General features: G+C 37.6%; 1 protein-coding gene across 5 annotated transcripts in view; it reads left to right on the forward strand.

Moving 5' to 3' along the window:
* ARHGEF26 (Rho guanine nucleotide exchange factor 26) overlaps positions 1–16825 on the forward strand; it is a 137099-nt gene that overhangs the window by 2315 nt on the left and 117959 nt on the right. For 4 of the 5 annotated variants that reach the window (XR_012430809.1, XR_012430808.1, XM_005546153.4 and 1 more), the window contains exons 3-4: positions 743–782; positions 5998–6143. Coding sequence is in view for 2 of the 5 variants with exons in the window: in XM_005546153.4 (XP_005546210.3) it covers positions 743–782; positions 5998–6143 (186 nt within the window). In the remaining 3 variants the exon portion in view is untranslated. The remainder of the gene's footprint in view (positions 1–742; positions 783–5997; positions 6144–16825) is intronic. The other variant, XM_074031294.1, reaches the window with a different exon arrangement.

Genomic DNA, 16825 nt, shown 5'->3' on the forward strand with positions numbered 1-16825 from the left:
CCTATGGTTGTGTTTTATTCCCGTTGTATGCCCATTCATCCTTGAGTGCATTTAACAAATTGGCAGCTGAAAACTTCAGGTTAGGGTGACACTGTTGTGGTATTGCTCCCCTGTATTGTCCCATTAGCTGCACTTATTAAAATATTGCCAAATATGACATAAAGAAACAGGGAAAACTGAAGAGGGATATTTTGGAGTGTATGCTGCCTTCCGCAGAAACAAGACAGATCTCAGCAATAGGGCGGAGATTCTTTTTGGCAGCCGCATTTTTTCTTGGTTAATCAGAGCACTGGAACCAGTCTATATAAATGTCACATATGCAAAACACAAGCAAGCCTGTTTTATTTTGGAGCCCATGGTCTTAAAGAAATTACATAACATTTTATGTGTTTTTTCCAACTCTGCAAGTATAGCAAAGTTCAATTTAACAGTGATGGTGAATCACGAGTAGTAAAATGAGCTGACCTGCTAGTTATTTGAGGATTCTCAGTCTGTTTTGACAGGGTATGGGAGATCTTGTACATTTTATTTCATTGTTTCAGTGAATTGTAGTTATCAAATGGGTGAACTCCTCCGGGGCTCAGCTTCTCTGTGCTCTTGGAAATCTAATTAATGTAATGACAAAAAAAAAAAAAAAAGTACTTAAAATAGCCATATTTTGTATTTGGCTCATTCATACATAGTTTGCTTCTCCTTTTTTTTTTTTTTTTTTTTTTTTTTGCTTTTTTTTTTTGTCTCTTAGAAAAAAATGCTGAAAGGACAAGGAACGTTTGATGGGGAAGGTAAGCATTTAATTTTCAAAACTTTTATTGCTGTTTCAATGTGGAATGCCAATTATAAGTTGAAATCCAACTACATCTTTGAGAAATATGTTCAACTTCTTCCCAAATTATACAGTCCAAAGCTTCTCATTAAGCTAAATTTTTACCCAGTAATGCTAATGGTGAATATAGTTAATGGCATTTTTTATAGGCTGATAACTTTTTCAGTCAATGTCCTGGGATTTTTAATTCTTCTCTACCTTGGCTCCATCTCCATGTCCCTCAGGAAACAGAGAAAGAGTAAGACCAAGCTCTAGCTTTTTAGTTAAAAATTCTGATTTTGGCATTTAGATTTGAAGTCATATTTCTTTAGGTCACATTTCCTTTGACTTAGTATTCTGCCCATATTTCCACATTTTATTATCATTTCTGATTTCCTGTTTCCTTATTAAGTTTCAACTTTGGAGGAAATCTAACTCTCCTGACTGACAAAAACATACTCTCAAGACTTTGCAACCCATGTAGTATTTTTATTAAAGATCTCAAAAACAAAAGCAGCTTCAACCAGGTGTTCAAACCCTAATCAGATTAATGGACTTTCTGTAAATAGATGGCTCAAGTGTCAGCCAACTGGAAGAGCATGAAGGGAGCAGTCCCAGCTGTAGCACTTGGGCTGGAGGGTCATGGTGGTAGTGAGGGTAGTTACTTTTTGTCATGTTTTGAAGTGTGAAGATTTTCCAACCTTCGAAGAATAATGAAGAAGGGGATGCCCCTCTATAAGTCAAGCAAATGTGCAACCACCCAGAGTTATAAAATACGTAGCCTTAGGTGATTATCAAATAATTCCCTGTATAATTTTTATAAAGATGAGTTTCCCATTGGAACATTTAAAAATGACTCATCTATAAAAATTCATTCACCGCACCAATCTTAGGAAATCCCGATATAGTATTTAGCTGGTTGGAATAAGTTCATCTCCCTAATTTTATAATTGAAGAAACCAGAAGATCTGAGAGGTTTGGCACCTTGTCTACTGTCACACCTAGTTACACAGCCAATAGTAGGACACAGATCTAGTTCTTAGTCCCATTTGCTGCTTCTTATAGCACTCTATGAAGTGAACAGCATCTACCTAATATTTACCTAAGGAGATGCTTTACATTCCCTGGAATTTGGTATTTATTTTGTGACCTTTGCCTAAGAGAGTTTAAAATTTTAAGATTTTTTTTGAAGTCAGAGACTAGACTTCATTGTAACTAGTTTTACGTTATTTCCTTTTATAAGAAGTTGTTTCTGTGTATCCTCTCATTTCTTCTCAAATATAATGACCTAGAAATTTTTTTCACATATATATATGTACACGAGGAATGCAGGATTCTTACAGTTAATGATTAACAAGAATGTAACTAGGGAAGCAGTGTGGCCAAATGGTGAGAATCTGTGATATTAGATAGAGCCAGGCAGACCTGCTCCTATTCATCAGTTGAGTGATACTGAGAAAAACCCTTTATATAACTGGGCCCTCACTGAGCCACCTCATGTGTGAAATGAGATTAATAATAATGTTGCCTATGTTGTCGTGAAAATGAGAAATCTATCAGCAATGTTATGCATATACTTTGTGCCAACTACTTAGTGCTTTAAAGACTAGGGGAGACTCAGTCTTTACCCTCGTAATCTACTTTACATAGCATGACAATCAGAGACCAGTAAAATCTTGCATAGTCATAGTGCATACAGAATAATCTATAGTTGATGAGAAAAGGGGCAGATGCTTGCTTGTTTTGGTAGATGGGAAAGGCAGTTCAAACTCAAAATGCCCCAAACCAAACTCATAATCTTCCCCACTAAACCTGAATCTCTTCTGGTGTTCCCATCTCCTACTTTCTGGTTGTGAGGCCTGCAGACCTAGGAAACATCCTTAACACCTCCTTCTCTCTGCCCCCATATCTAGTCTTTCACCAGTCTGTTCTATGTTATATAGCTCAAACCTCCATCCTCTTTCATTGACTACCCCAATAGCTTCTTAGTCTCCTAGGTAGTCAATGTTTTGTTCTCTACTCTAAGCAAGTCTTCCCTTTTCATGGAGTCCCATTGTGTTCAGGAAAGAGATGCTATCATGACAGTATGAAAGAAACTCAATCCTTTTGTACTCAGGGTAAAATCCAGTTTTTAGCATTGCCTACAAGTATTTTGTTGATTTGGACTGTCTGGCTTATTTCTCTAAACTCACCTTGTACAATGTGGCCACTAGACATACCCAAGCTTTAACCACATTGACTCTCCCTAGTTCTTTTAAGATATAGCGGTGTATCACTTAATGATGAGGATACGTTCTGAGAAATACATCCTTGGGCAATTTTGTTGTTGTGCAGACATCACAGAGCGTACTTACACAAACCAGATGGTATAGCCTAGGACATATGGTACAGCCAAACCTGTACAGCATGTTACTGTACTGAATACTGTAGGTAGTTGTAACACAATGATATGTGTGTATCTAAACAGAAAAAGTACAGTAAAAATACGATGTAAAAAATTAAAAATGGTACTCTTCTATAGGACTCTTACCGTGAATGGAGCTAGCAGTACTGAAAGTGGCTCTGGGTGAGTCAGTGAATGAGTAGTGAGTGAATGGGAAGGCCTAGAACATTACCGTACACTATTGTAGACTTCATAAATAGTGTATACTTAAGCTACATCAAATTTATTAAAAAACTTTTTTCTTCAATAATAAATTAACTTTAGCTTACTGTAACTTATTTTGTAAAATTTAAAATTTTTTGAAACTTTTAAACTCTAGTTTTAACACAGCTTAAAACACAAACGCACTGTACAGCTGTACAGAAATATTTTTATTTCTTTACATACCTATTTTGTAAGCATTTTCTTATTGTAAAAAATTTTCATTTTTATTTTTGAAATTCTTTTGTTGAAACTAAACACATGGATTAGCCTAGGCCTGCAGAGGGTCAGAATCATCAATATCACTGTCCTCCATCTCAATATCATGTCCCACAAGAAGGTCTTCAGGGGCAATAACATGCATGGGGCTTTCATCTTCCATGATAACAATGTCTTCTTCTGGAATACCTCCTGAAGGACCTGCCTGACGCTGGTTCACAGTTAACTTTTTTTTTTTTTTGGTAAGTAGGAGTACACTCTAAAATAATGATAAAAAGTATGGTATAGTAAATACATAAACCAGTAACATAGTTTATTATCATTATCAAGTATCATGAACTGTACATAATTGTATGTGCTGTACTTTTATATTTTTGGCAGTGCAGTCAGTTTGTTTACACCAGCATTACCATAGACGTGTGAGTAATGTGGTACACTACAACATTAAGATGACTAGGTGATAGGAATTTTTTAGCTCCTTTATAACATATGGGACCACCGTTGTAAATGTGGTTTGTCATTGATCAAAACAATGTTATGCAATGCATGACTGTATTATGTTTCCTCTTATGTTCCCATTATAGCTTTTGTGTGTGCTTTTCCTTTAGCTTTGTGGCTTCTCAGCTTTCAGACCTTAGTCTTTCCTCATTGACCAAATACCTGACTGCCAGACTACATCACACCCTACTGACAGTCTGTTCGTACCTGTATATAAATCCTTCAGTTCGTAAGCATGTATTTGTGTAAGATCATTATGTCCTCAAACTTATAGTGACTTCCCATCACATTTTGAGTAAAAATCAAAGTCCTTTAATGGCTGAGGCAAGGCCCTACTTCATTATAACTAGTTTTATGTTATTTCCTTTTATAAGGAGCTGTTTCTGTGTATCCTCTCATTTCTTCTCAAATATAATGACCTAGAAATTTTTTTAAAAAAATTTCTAAAAGCCCTCTGGTCACCCTCCCCCATCTTCTTCTTCTTCTTCTTCTTTTTTTTTTTTTTTTTTTTTTTGAAATGGGGTCCAGTCTGGAGTGCAGTGGCATGATCTCGGTTCATTGCAACCTCTGCTTCCCAGGTTCAGGCTATTCTCCTGCCTCAACCTCCCGAGTACCTGGGACAACAGGGGCACACCACCATACTCAGCTAATTTGTTGTATTTTTGATAGAGGCAGGGTCTCTTTATGTTGCCCAGGCTGGTCTCGAACTCCTGACCTCAAGTGATCTGCCCACCTCAGCCTCCCAAAGTGCTGAGATTCCAGGTGTGAGCCACGATGCCCGGCTTCAACTCCCGTCTTCTGTACTTTCCGCCCATTTTCTTCGTACTCCAGCCACGCTGTCGTCCTTGCTGCTCTTGGTAAATACAGACATACCAAGTAGACTCATGCCCCAGGGCTTTATACTTGCTGTGCCCCAGTGAGATGCTGTTTGGTCACCAGTTCTTCATCAGAGTCAACATCAAGGGCCTTTTCGTTGTAGTTTTGATACAGGTGGCTCACTTTCTCACCTCTTCTATGTCTCTACTTAATTGTCACCCCAGTGAGGCCTTCCTAAACTACCCTACTTAAAATCTACATGCCCTCCTCCCAGCACTTTCTACCCCCCTTCCCTGTTTCATGTTTCTTCATGACACTTATCAGCATCAAAATACTATCAAAGTTACTTGCTTATTTATTGCAGTTCTCTCATGCTTTAGTATCAGCTCCTGAAGATTGAGATTTTTATTTTGTTTCTATTACTGTAGAATAACAGGTGCTAAGCTGTTGCTTCTTGTGGGACAACCTACTAGGTTCTTAGTAGGTGTAGGTGTTTTCTAAGTAACAGTTGAATGAATAAATGCATGAGTGAATTTGACAGTTTTTCTTATTAAACTTATGAATAAACTTATTCATAAGGCATGAGGGGTGTCTTTCTTTTGTTTTCCATTTTACTTTCAGCCCTTGGCACATCATAGATATACAATAAGTGTTTATTAAATAGATAAATGAATGGTGACGGACCTGAAATAAAAGGTAGGATGTAATTTAACCTAAATTACAGTGATTTAATAGGCCTGACTGTCTTTCATGAGTAGTGGACAGAAACATGGAAACTTTGCTTCCGTTGACATTCTCTATATGGACTCCTCCTCCTCCCCTGCACTTGAGTTTGAGATAGAGCTATGTGAATGAGAAAATCACTTTTCTGTAATTATTCTACAGGGACTAAATCTGTTTGTCTCTCTGTTGTTTATAAAATTGGAGGCCAAACATTGGGTACATATGATGTTTATTTAGAACAAGTAACATAATGATTGAGAACAATTAGTGACACATAGGCCTTGTTTTCTTGCAGAAAATGCTGTCCTGTATCAAAACTACAAGGAAAAGGCCCTTGACATTGATTCTGATGAAGAGTCGGAGCCCAAAGAACAGAAGTCAGATGAAAAAATTGTGATTCACCATAAGCCATTGAGATCCACATGGAGCCAGCTCTCTGCAGTGAGTGTTTACCTTCTTTTCTATCTGTGGTAGGAAAAAAACAAGTTGTGGAAATTATGTGTGGATTTGGCTTTTGTTCTTTTCTGCCAGTGATACTGTAACTCTAAAGAGAAAGACTCCTTTTAGATTGTGAAATGTTTCTCGGAACTCTGCCGGCACTAATGAGAACGTGAACTTTGACACTTCTGATCAGGAAAATTAGGTTTGATAAAATAAAGTGCTATGAGATTGATGTACTGTGAACTCTGGAAACTCTTTCTACGAGGTCTCTCTTTTTGTTAAATATAGTGTAGTGTAAGCATAGTACTAACATAACCTGCACTTTGTCATTATTATGGCTGTGTACATATATATGCGTGTGTGTTTATTTGTGTATGTATGCATTGATATGTACATGTATGTATGTACCTGTATATGTATCTCTGCACAATAGAGAGCTAGTTGCAGTTCTTCCTTGGAATTTTTTTTTTTTTTTTGAAACGGTATCTTGCTCTGTCGCCCAGGCTAGAGTACAGTGGCACGATCTCGGCTCACTGCAGTCTCCTAGGTTCATGTGATTCTCCTGCCTCAGCCTCCTCCTGAGTAGCTGGGACTACAGGCGTGTTCCACCACACCCAGCTACTTTTTGTATTTTTAGTAGAGATGGGGTTTCACCGTGTTGGCCAGGCTGGTCTTGAACTCCTGCCCTCAAGTGATCCGCCAGCCTCAGCCTCCCAAAGTGCTGGGATTGCAGGCATGAGCCACTGCATCTAGCCCTTCCTTGGAAATTTAATTTGATATAGAAATATTTATATATTCTTAAAGCTGATTAATGAATGGTATTCTGTTCCATCTCCCTCTGTGCCTTTTTTGTGTGCTTGTCTCTGACACTTAATTTTGTGTTGCTGAGTAATTTCTCCTCTCTGCATCAGACACCTTTTGCTTTTTAAGTGTATATTTTTTTCTTCGTGGCTTACAAAATGTCACAGTTTGATGCTTAGTTTACTTGATAAGAGTTTGGGCACAGCATTTGTGAATATCTGGTGAATTAGCAAGTAGAAAGGAATTCCCGTGACTGGCTTGGTTCGGGGGAGCTTTGCATCAAAAACAAGCCAGTACACCTCCATGAGTCCTTAGGCAATATCAGAGCAGAGGTGACAGAAGTGTTCAGAATCAGGAATCTTGTGCATTTAGGGAAAACACCAGTGTAAGAAAAGGAGTTGTTAATGTTGGTGCTGTATAGCCAGGGCCGTGGGAATGTGCATAGGTAAATGGTGGGAGACAACTTCTGCTTCAAGCTTTACCTTCCCTCTTCTCACCTGTATTGGAATTCAAAATTCAGTACACCAAGCGCTTTCTCCCTGTCTTGTTCCCACCTCCTGATTTTGTTCTCAGGAGAATCTGTTCATTTCCAGGGCCTCTGAGGTATAGCACCCTTATGATTATGCCCCAAATTAAAATACCCACAGTGGCAGGGCAAGTAGAATGAATACATGATGTTGGTTTATGTAGGTGATAGGGAGTGGTGGGAGCTGTGGTGAACAGGCCTTATATAAATTGAGCAGCTACTACTTAGTTCAAACCAGGTGAGTGCAGGGGCTCACTGTGACCAGATGTTCTGATAATTAGAAAAGAGAATATACAAATCCAGACTTTTATGAGTATTTTCCCAACTCAAATTTTAAAGAAATGTTGTGTGTCCAATAAAGTATTCAGATTTGACGTCTATGCTAACAGTTTGTAAATTCTGTGATATTTTTAAAAATTTTGCATGTGGTTAGGTGGTCAAAGCGAACCACAGAATTGGTGTATTAATTAGCAGCCTTATACCCTAATCTAATGATCTCATGATATGTGTATCCCAAAACAGATATGTGGAAAAACTGGTGACAAGGTCCATTGAGGCCTTGTCGGCTCTAAATGGCTGTCATTCAGTTCATTCAGTTGTTGGTATGGACCATTTGGTAGACGATTCAGGAGAAGAAAGAAGGCTGTGGATTTTTTGTTTCCTCTTTGTGGCAGCAGCTGTGTTTGTTAGCATAGGCCTAAATCCTGCTGTTGGTCTCCGAAAGAATGCTAAAAAGAAATGTGGATTTTTATGTCAGTTACACCCTGATCCCACTTAGCTTTAGCCCAAGAAACAGGCTGCCATATTTGTGCCTCCTGGAGTTTGGCTTTCATATAGATGAGCACATGTACATACAATTAAATAATAGTGCATATCCTTCAGTTCAACTTTGTTTATGGACTTGCATTTTGTTTGGCAAAAAAATGAATGTTGTGTCTTTTGTAAATGATATGTAAACGATACGGATATCATAGAACTATCTTGTAATAAAATGTAAAACTATAAAGTGAGTTCTGACTTTAGTGTATGTTATCTTGGAGTTTAGTGTTCCCGGGAGGCTTGTGTGTATTTATTGTGTTGCTTGGCAATTACATTTAATGAAAGCAGCATGATTGAACTTTGCCACTTAGCATTTCTTAGGCACCAGTCTGCATTTCTTTGTGCCTTTTGTGTCTTCTTTTCACTTAAATTTTACTTTAATTTTTTTTTGTTATAAAGTGCTTTAAACCTGTAGAGAAATTAAAAGATAAATAAAGGTAATCAATTTCTGTGTACCTATCACTCAGATTGAATAAATGTTAATATTTTAACATATTTGCTTCATTTTCTATTTTTTTAGACTATTACAGCGAACCCCTCCTTCCTTTCCAGTTCTTTTCTCCTTCCTACCTCCCCAGAGATAACTTTATCACTATCCCTGACATTCTCTTTTGCCCTTCTCATGAGGGTTTTCTGTCCACCAAAAGGATATAACCAGTTCTGGCTTTTAGGAAGGTAGATATTTTAACACCAGAAAGCAGTCATGACCTTTTTAGAAGCTCATCCACTACTAAATTTTCAAGTGGTATTTAGGACCCTAAAGAGAGGAGGCTTCGTGAATCATTAACAATGTCAGAATGTTTCTCATAAGTGATCGGCACCTCCGTTTCTCTATCTGACCCCTCCTGATAGTGAAGCTGCAGTGTTTAGGGCAGGTCTCAGAAGACTTTCAACTTTAATATATATATTCAGCTTTGATATATAAATATATATGTGGGTGTATATATATAAAGTTGGAGGTCTATATAAATACCTAGTATAATATATGTATTAAACCTAGTATTATCTGTATATTAAATACTAGGTTTTATATATACATATGTATAAAGTACTAGGTTTAAACCTAGTGTGTTTATGTATACACCTAGTGTTTTATATGTATATACTTAGCGTTTATATATATATAGTGTTTTATATGTATATAAAATACTAGGTTTAATACTTAGTATTAATACTTAGTACTTAGTACTTAATACTAAGTATTAGTATTAGTAATATTACTATAGGTTTAATACTTAGTATATAAAATATAAAATATATTTATATATATAAAATTTGTATATAAATATATAAAATAAAATATAAAATATATAAAATAAAATAAAATTTATAAAAATATAAAATATATATAAAATATATAAAATACTAATAGTATTAAATACATAATACTTAGTATTAAACCTAGTATTTTATATACATATTAAACCTAGCATCATTCATACATATATATATATAAAATTATTCTTCCATCCTTAACTTTTAATAATCAAAATCATAAGGTAGCCCTGGTCTAATTTTGCGTGTAACATTTTAACGCAAAACACTTCTTAAAGTCAAGTCTTAATCCTAGAAAGAATAGGACAAGGGGTTTTCTGGCAGTGGGTTAGGTCTCAGTTTGGCATATACCTTCACTTCCTGCTAAGGAGGGTAGGGAGTGAGTGCACATGTGCAGTAGCTAGTGTTGATTGTTTTATTTTCTAAAAAATCTCTTTATTGCAAACACCTGCCTGCCTCCTGGGATGGTGAAACTGTCCTTATCAGTTGACTGTAAGAAGCATCCATGATGCCATACTTTAGAAGTGCAGCAATTTGCAGTAATTTATGGTTGTTACATAAGATCTTTAAGCCTTCAGTCTGTGGTGTAATTTGTCTGAGCGTGTTTGTTTATGTTTCCTTTGGTTTCATTGGACCATGCCGGGTAAGACAGTGTTCAACTCTACAGGTGATGGGCGGTTCCCCATTTATGGTGTTGGGAGAGGTTTAACTGTAGTGTTGTCATTTAGGAATAAAGGAGAATTATAACTGTAAGAGGCATTTATTTAGTTGGGCCTCAGTAGAATAATAAATGATAGTCATTTGTTTAACTGAGCCTCAATGGAATAATGAGCCACAGACTCATCAGAGTATTAGGACTAAAGAAATAAGGCTGCACACCTACAACTATGATCTGTCAGGTTTGTAGAAGATCAGATAGTTTTAGGTGTGCAGCCGTATTTCTGGGCCCTTTTTTCTGTTCTATTGGTCTGTGTGTCTGTTTTTGTACCAGTATCATGCTGTTTGGTTACTGTAGCCCTGCAGTACAGTTTGAAGTTGGGTAGTGTGATGCCTCCGGCTTTATTCTTTCGCTTAGGATTGTTTTGGTTATTTGGGCTCTTTTTTGGTTCCATATGGATTTTAGAATGGGTTTTTTCCAGTTTGTGAAGAATCTCAGTGGTAGTTTAGAATAGCATTGAATCTGTAAATTGCTTTGGGCAGTATGGCCATTTTAATGATATTAATTCTTCCTATCCATGAACATGTAATATTTGTGTATTTGTTTATGTCATCTCTGATTTCTTTGAGCAGTATTTTGTACTTCTTCTTGTAGAAATCTTTCACCTCCCTAATTAGCTGTATTCCTAGGTATCTTATTTTTTTGTGGCAATTGTGAATGGCAGTTTGTTCCTGATTTGGCTCTTGGCTTGACTGTTGTTGGTGTGTAGGAATGCTAGTGATATTTGCACATCAATTTTGTATCCTGAGATTTTGCTAAAGTTTTTTTTTTATCAGCTTAAGAAGTTTTTGGGCTGAGACTATGGAGTTTTCCATATATAGGATCATGTCATCTGCAGACAGGGATAGTTTGACTTTCTCTCTTACTATTTGAACCCTCCCTCCCTTCCTCCCTGCCTCCCTCCCTCCCTCCCTCCCTTCCTTCCTTCCTTCCTGCCTTCCTCTCTTCCTCCCTTCCTCCTTTCATTCCTTCCTTTCTTCCCTTTTTCTTTCTTTTTCTTTCTCTTCCTAGATTACCCTGGCTAGGACTTCCAGTAATATTGTATTAGTCCGTTGTCATGTTGCTGATAAAGACATTCCTAAGACTGGGTAATTTATACAGGAAAAAGGGTTCAATGGACTTACAGTCCCATGTGTCTGGAGAGGCTTCACAATCATGGTGGAAGACAAAGAGGAGCAAGTCACGTCTTATGTGGATGGCAGTAGGCAAAGAGAGAGCTTGTACAGGGAAGCTCCCATTTTTAAAACCATCAGATCTGGTGAGACTTATTCACTATCATGAGAACAGCACAGGAAAGACCAGCCCCCTTAGTTCACTTACCTCCCACCTGGTCCCCCCGACAGCATGTGGGAATTCAATATGAGATTTGGGTGGGGACACAGACACACCATATCAACTGTGTTGAATAGGAGTGGTGAGAGATGGCATCCTTGTCTTGTGCTGGTTTTCAAGGGGAATGCTTCCAGCTTTTGTACATTTAGTATGATGATGTCGTGATGGGTTTGTAATATATCGCTTTTATTATTTTGAGGTATTTCCCTTTAATACCTAGTTTATTGAGGGCTTTTTTTTTTTTAACATGAATCAATGTTGAATTTTATCAAATGCCTTCTCTGTATCTGTTGAGATAATCATGTGGTTTTTGTCTTTAGTTCTGTTTATGTGTGCAAATCACTTATGTTGAACCAACCTTGCATCCCATGGATAAAGCCTACTTGATCATGGTGGATAAGCTTTTTGATGTGCTGCTGGATTTGGTTTGCCGTATTTTGTTGAGGATTTTTGCATGATGTTCATTACGGATATTGGCTTGAAGTTTTTTTTTCTTTTGTTGTTGTATCTCTGCCAGGTTTGGGTATCAGGATGATGCTGGCCTCATAGAATGAGTTAGAGAGGAGTTCCTCTTCTCCATTTTTTTTTTTTTTTTTTGGAACAGTTTCAGTAGGAATGATACCAGCTCTTCTTTTTACATCTGGTAAAATTTAGCTATGAATCTGCCTGGTCCTGGGCTTTTTTTGGCTGGTACGCTGTTTATTCCTGCCTCAATTTCGGAAATCCTGATTGATCTCTTCAGGGATATGATTTCTTCTTAGTTCAGTCTTGGGAGGGTATATGTGTTCAGGAATTTATCCATTTCTTCTAGATTTTCTAGTTTATGTGCATAGAAGTATTTACAATGTTTTCTGATGGTTGTTTGAATTTCTGTGGGGTCAGTGGTAATATCCCCCTTGTCCTGAAATAATGTTAATGGTTGTAGTTCCCAGTTTGGGTTGATCATATGTGAAAGGGATTTGAGGTTTTGAAACCTCAATGACTTTGAAAAGTAAGTTTTGACCTCTGGAGATTATCTGGAACTCTGCTCAGAGACAAAAACCCTGCTGCATGCAGGTAAATCGCCCAGTGCCTCACTCAAAACAGCAGCACAAACATTAAGCCAGCAGTTCTTGGATCTCTGGGAAAAGCATGTGGGTTTGAAGAAAAATATTGATTGTATTAGTCAGGGATGGAACACTGTGTACTTGTTACAGTTAATGCCAGGTGTGTAGTCAGCTGAACTGCAGGTTTTCCCAAGGGTTCATTCATTAGTAGGACCCCGGAAGTATTTATTGTCTTTCCTTTTAGATATATTTTGACTGGAGTTTTTGCTTTTCCATACCCCCTCCACATCTCCAAGATCATGTACTGTGCATGTACTGAGAAATGACTATTGCAACACCAGTGTTTGTTATGTCAGGTTCAGTGATGGAACCAAAGCCATACTTGCCAGCTGTGCCCTGACCCCATTTATTTGCCATGGGGTGTGTTTGTGTAATTTCCATCACCTTGAAATGCCAGATACCTTTGGAAAGGGTGTTCTCTGTTCAGCACCTAATAGAGTCATCCTCTACTGCGCTCGTCTTTTGTATTTGCTGACATGTGGCTTTATCAGTAATCTTGTCATTGGAATGTTTCTTCAGTTTGCTTAAAAATTTTGAACTCTGTAGTCAGAAATGGTTTGACTCCTTAAAGTATTCTAATTTTAATTGAAGTATTTTAACTAAAGTATTTTAATTTTAATGAAAGTGTTTTAACTAAAGTATTTTAATTAAAGTATTTTTCAGCTCTGTGCTTAGTGTGGCTAACAGTGCAATGGGAGATCTAGAATTCAGACCTCAGTCTTTGGTTCTGGGCTCAGCTCTTAAGGCATGCATAGTGTACCTGTGGGAGACTTTCTGGAATTGCAGGATGAGAAAGGAAGATTTGAAAAGCAGGAATGTTATTATAAATATCATTTTATTCCATTGAAAATAGAGCAGACACTTTGGCATCTTAGTAGTTTGATGTGATGGGACTTCTTATTTTAGAATTTACACTGTGCTTATTGTGAAAGACATACTATTTTCTAGTACAAATCAGAGCTCAACAAATGTAATATACCTGAAAGTCATTCTGTTTGCAGAAATGCTGAATGGATTTAAACTTATTCTTTTCCCTAAATTTTTACATTTGTCTGAATTTTCAGTTGTTTGTGACTTGTTGCTTAAAATAGTAATTTTTGCAGTTTTATGATTTTTCATTTACAGTTTGGCAATGCAGCAGTCTCAAAATACTGTTTTTTTTTACTTTAGATGGTGACTAAAACCTTTTACCATTTTTTGTGTGTGTAAGATATGGAAAATTATTTTCACTTTTTATGGCTGGCTCCCATTTAGCTCACATTATAGTTTAAACAGTTAGAACTGCAGGCACATACTAGTCCACACTTTTAAGTTGGCCTGTGGGTCTTCTGAAATCCTTGTGTCCTTGTAAACAGAAATAGAGGCCCATGTGCCTAGACCTGAGACCCATGGTTTGGATATTTGTCGCCTCTAAAACTCACATGAAAATTTAATTCCTAATATAGCAGTATTGAGAGGTGGAGCCTTTAAGAAGTGATTGGATCATGAGGGCTCTGCCTGCATGAATAGATTAACAGCCACAGATTACTGGGCTAATGGATTAATGAGTTATCATGGGAGGGGAACAGGTGGCTTTATAGGAAGAGGAAGAGAGACCTGAGCTATCTCGTTAGCGTGCTCAGCTTCCTTGCCATATGATACCCTGCACCACTTCGAGGCTCTTCAGTGTCCCCACCGGCAGGAAGGCTCTCACCAAATGTAGCCCCTCAGCCCTGAACTTCTTAGCCTCTATAACTGTAGGAAATAAATTCCTTTGCTTCATAAATTACTCAAGTTCAGGTATTCTGTTTTAAGCACCCCAAAATGGACTAAGACACACCCTAATTAGAATTACTACTCTAGCTAAGAGAGATAAAGGTGGGGACTACTTAGCTTGAGCCAGGGACTGGGCTCTGTGTGTAGTCTTACTTTTTATGCATAATTAGATTATGGTATCCTCTTAAAGTTTCTAGAAATTAACTTGACTTATGTAAGACATATATAATATGTCCTTCATGTAGAGAATAATTCAGACAGTTTGGACCAGGTGCAGTGGGTCCCGTCTGTAATCCCAGAACTTTGGAAGGCTGAGGCAGGAGGATCTCTTGAGCCCAGGAGTTTGAGATCAGCCTGGGCAACATAGTGAGACCCCCCATCTCAAAAAAAAAAAAAAAAGAACAGGAAGAAGAATTGGACCATTTCAGATAAGACTAAAGGCTGTTTTGGTCATTTGTGCAACCCCAGTCTCTATCCCCTTCTCCATAGATATGCTGCTCTCAATTTGGTAATACTCTTCTGAAAACCCACATATATACATTTAAGGAAACAATATAGATTACCCATATTTATGTAAATACACAGATTATTTATACTACACAGCTTGCTTCTCTTCTGAACTATGTGTCTTATAAATCGTTTCATATCGACACATGATTTACAGTGTTATAACTCTGCATTAATACATAGGATGGATATGCATTTAGTCATCTTTACTGGGGGAGTATCATACATGCTTTAAGAATCTAATAAAAATTGTGAGTCAGGCTTTCTCTGTAGAAAAATACATACATGTATACATGTAAATTTTTTTTATAATTTTTGTTTTGTTTTTTCAGTTTTAGTTGGAGACTATCTTTTTCTTGACTTTATTTCCAAGTACTAGGAGCACCTTAGTGTAGCTTTATATGTATTGAGTATAGTTTCCATGTTGTTAATATCACTTTAAAAAGTTTTTCTGTATCTGAATTGTTGCAGTGTTGGAACTTCATATAACTCCTAATAATATAGGCAGAGATTGAGGAAAAAACTACTCTGGTTGGAGCTGAGTAATTAAAGGACAACTGAGTGATAGATCTGCCAATATTTATGAAATTGATTCATCTGAGAGAACAATGAAGTGTTGGAATATGTCGGTGTATGCGCCAGTTGCCCTAGGGTAGGCAGAGATCAGAAATGACAGGTGCTCCAAGAAAGTAGGAGGAGATGAAAACACGGTTAGTTAATTCTTAAGGGCATAACTACAAAAGCAGATGTTGCAACTGCAAACCTACAACAGGGTCCAAATAGAGAGAGTCTTCTTATTTCATTGAGTAGAAAATCAATGAGAGAGGTTGATGAATTCATTGTCTTCATCAAAGTCCTGCCCCACATGAAGTTCTCTCTATGGCAGGCCTTGGAGATAGAGCAAGAACAGACTCCACCTTGCATTCATGTCCTTATAAACACCCTGAATGGCAAGACAGACGTCAGCAATCAAACCATCCCATAGATAAATGCATAATTACTATTGTGGTAACGCTGTGAAGGACTTACTGGTGCTGCTGCAAGAGAAGAGCACCTGTCTGGGTAAGGTGCAGCCAGTGGAGAGCAGGTGTCAGAGGAGGTGACATGAGCTGTCGTCTGGAGGGTCCAGGATGATAGCTGGTGGGGCACAGTTGGGGAGTGGCAGGATAGAAGAGTCCCAGGTAGATAAAATGTCATGTGCACAGACCCTTTGGGGTGATGGTGGGTAAGAGGAGTTGGGATAAGACCAGTGCAGCTGGAACGTCTTGATCACCTTTGTGGATTTTTCCTCATTCCTCTGTTCTCTAAATGTTGAAGGGTCCCTGAGCTCATCCTTGGGCCTCTTCTCTTACCTGCACTCATGTGATGGTTTTATCAATCTTGTACTTTTAAGTATATCATGTACTCTGATGACTTCCAAGTTATTGCTTACTGTGAAATCAAATTAAATTGTGGACTTATTCTCAACTAGCTGTTTCTTTTGGGGAGGTGGAAGGGATACATTCAAGAATAATAGCAGTCTGTAGCAATACAGCATAATTAGATAGAAGAGAAGACTCAGGGATGTTGAGGAGTTCTGAATAACTGCGTAGAAAGGCTTTCTCATACTGACTTTGGATTGCAGACTTATCTGTGGGATTCTTGTATTTGCCCTGTTGTGCTTAATGTATCCTCTTGTGGGGTCTCCTTCCTCAGTCCAAAGACAGGGCTATTTCTCAGGGCCACATCCACACAGTGGCTGGTCTCCATGATGACTGGAGAATATTGTCACCTTCAAAATTACTAGTGAATCTTTAAATATGGAATAAATCCTTAAAAATTTGTTACTCAAATTTTGTGGATT

Source organism: Macaca fascicularis, chromosome 2 (genome assembly GCF_037993035.2).
Source record: "Macaca fascicularis isolate 582-1 chromosome 2, T2T-MFA8v1.1".
NCBI lineage: Eukaryota > Metazoa > Chordata > Mammalia > Primates > Cercopithecidae > Macaca > Macaca fascicularis.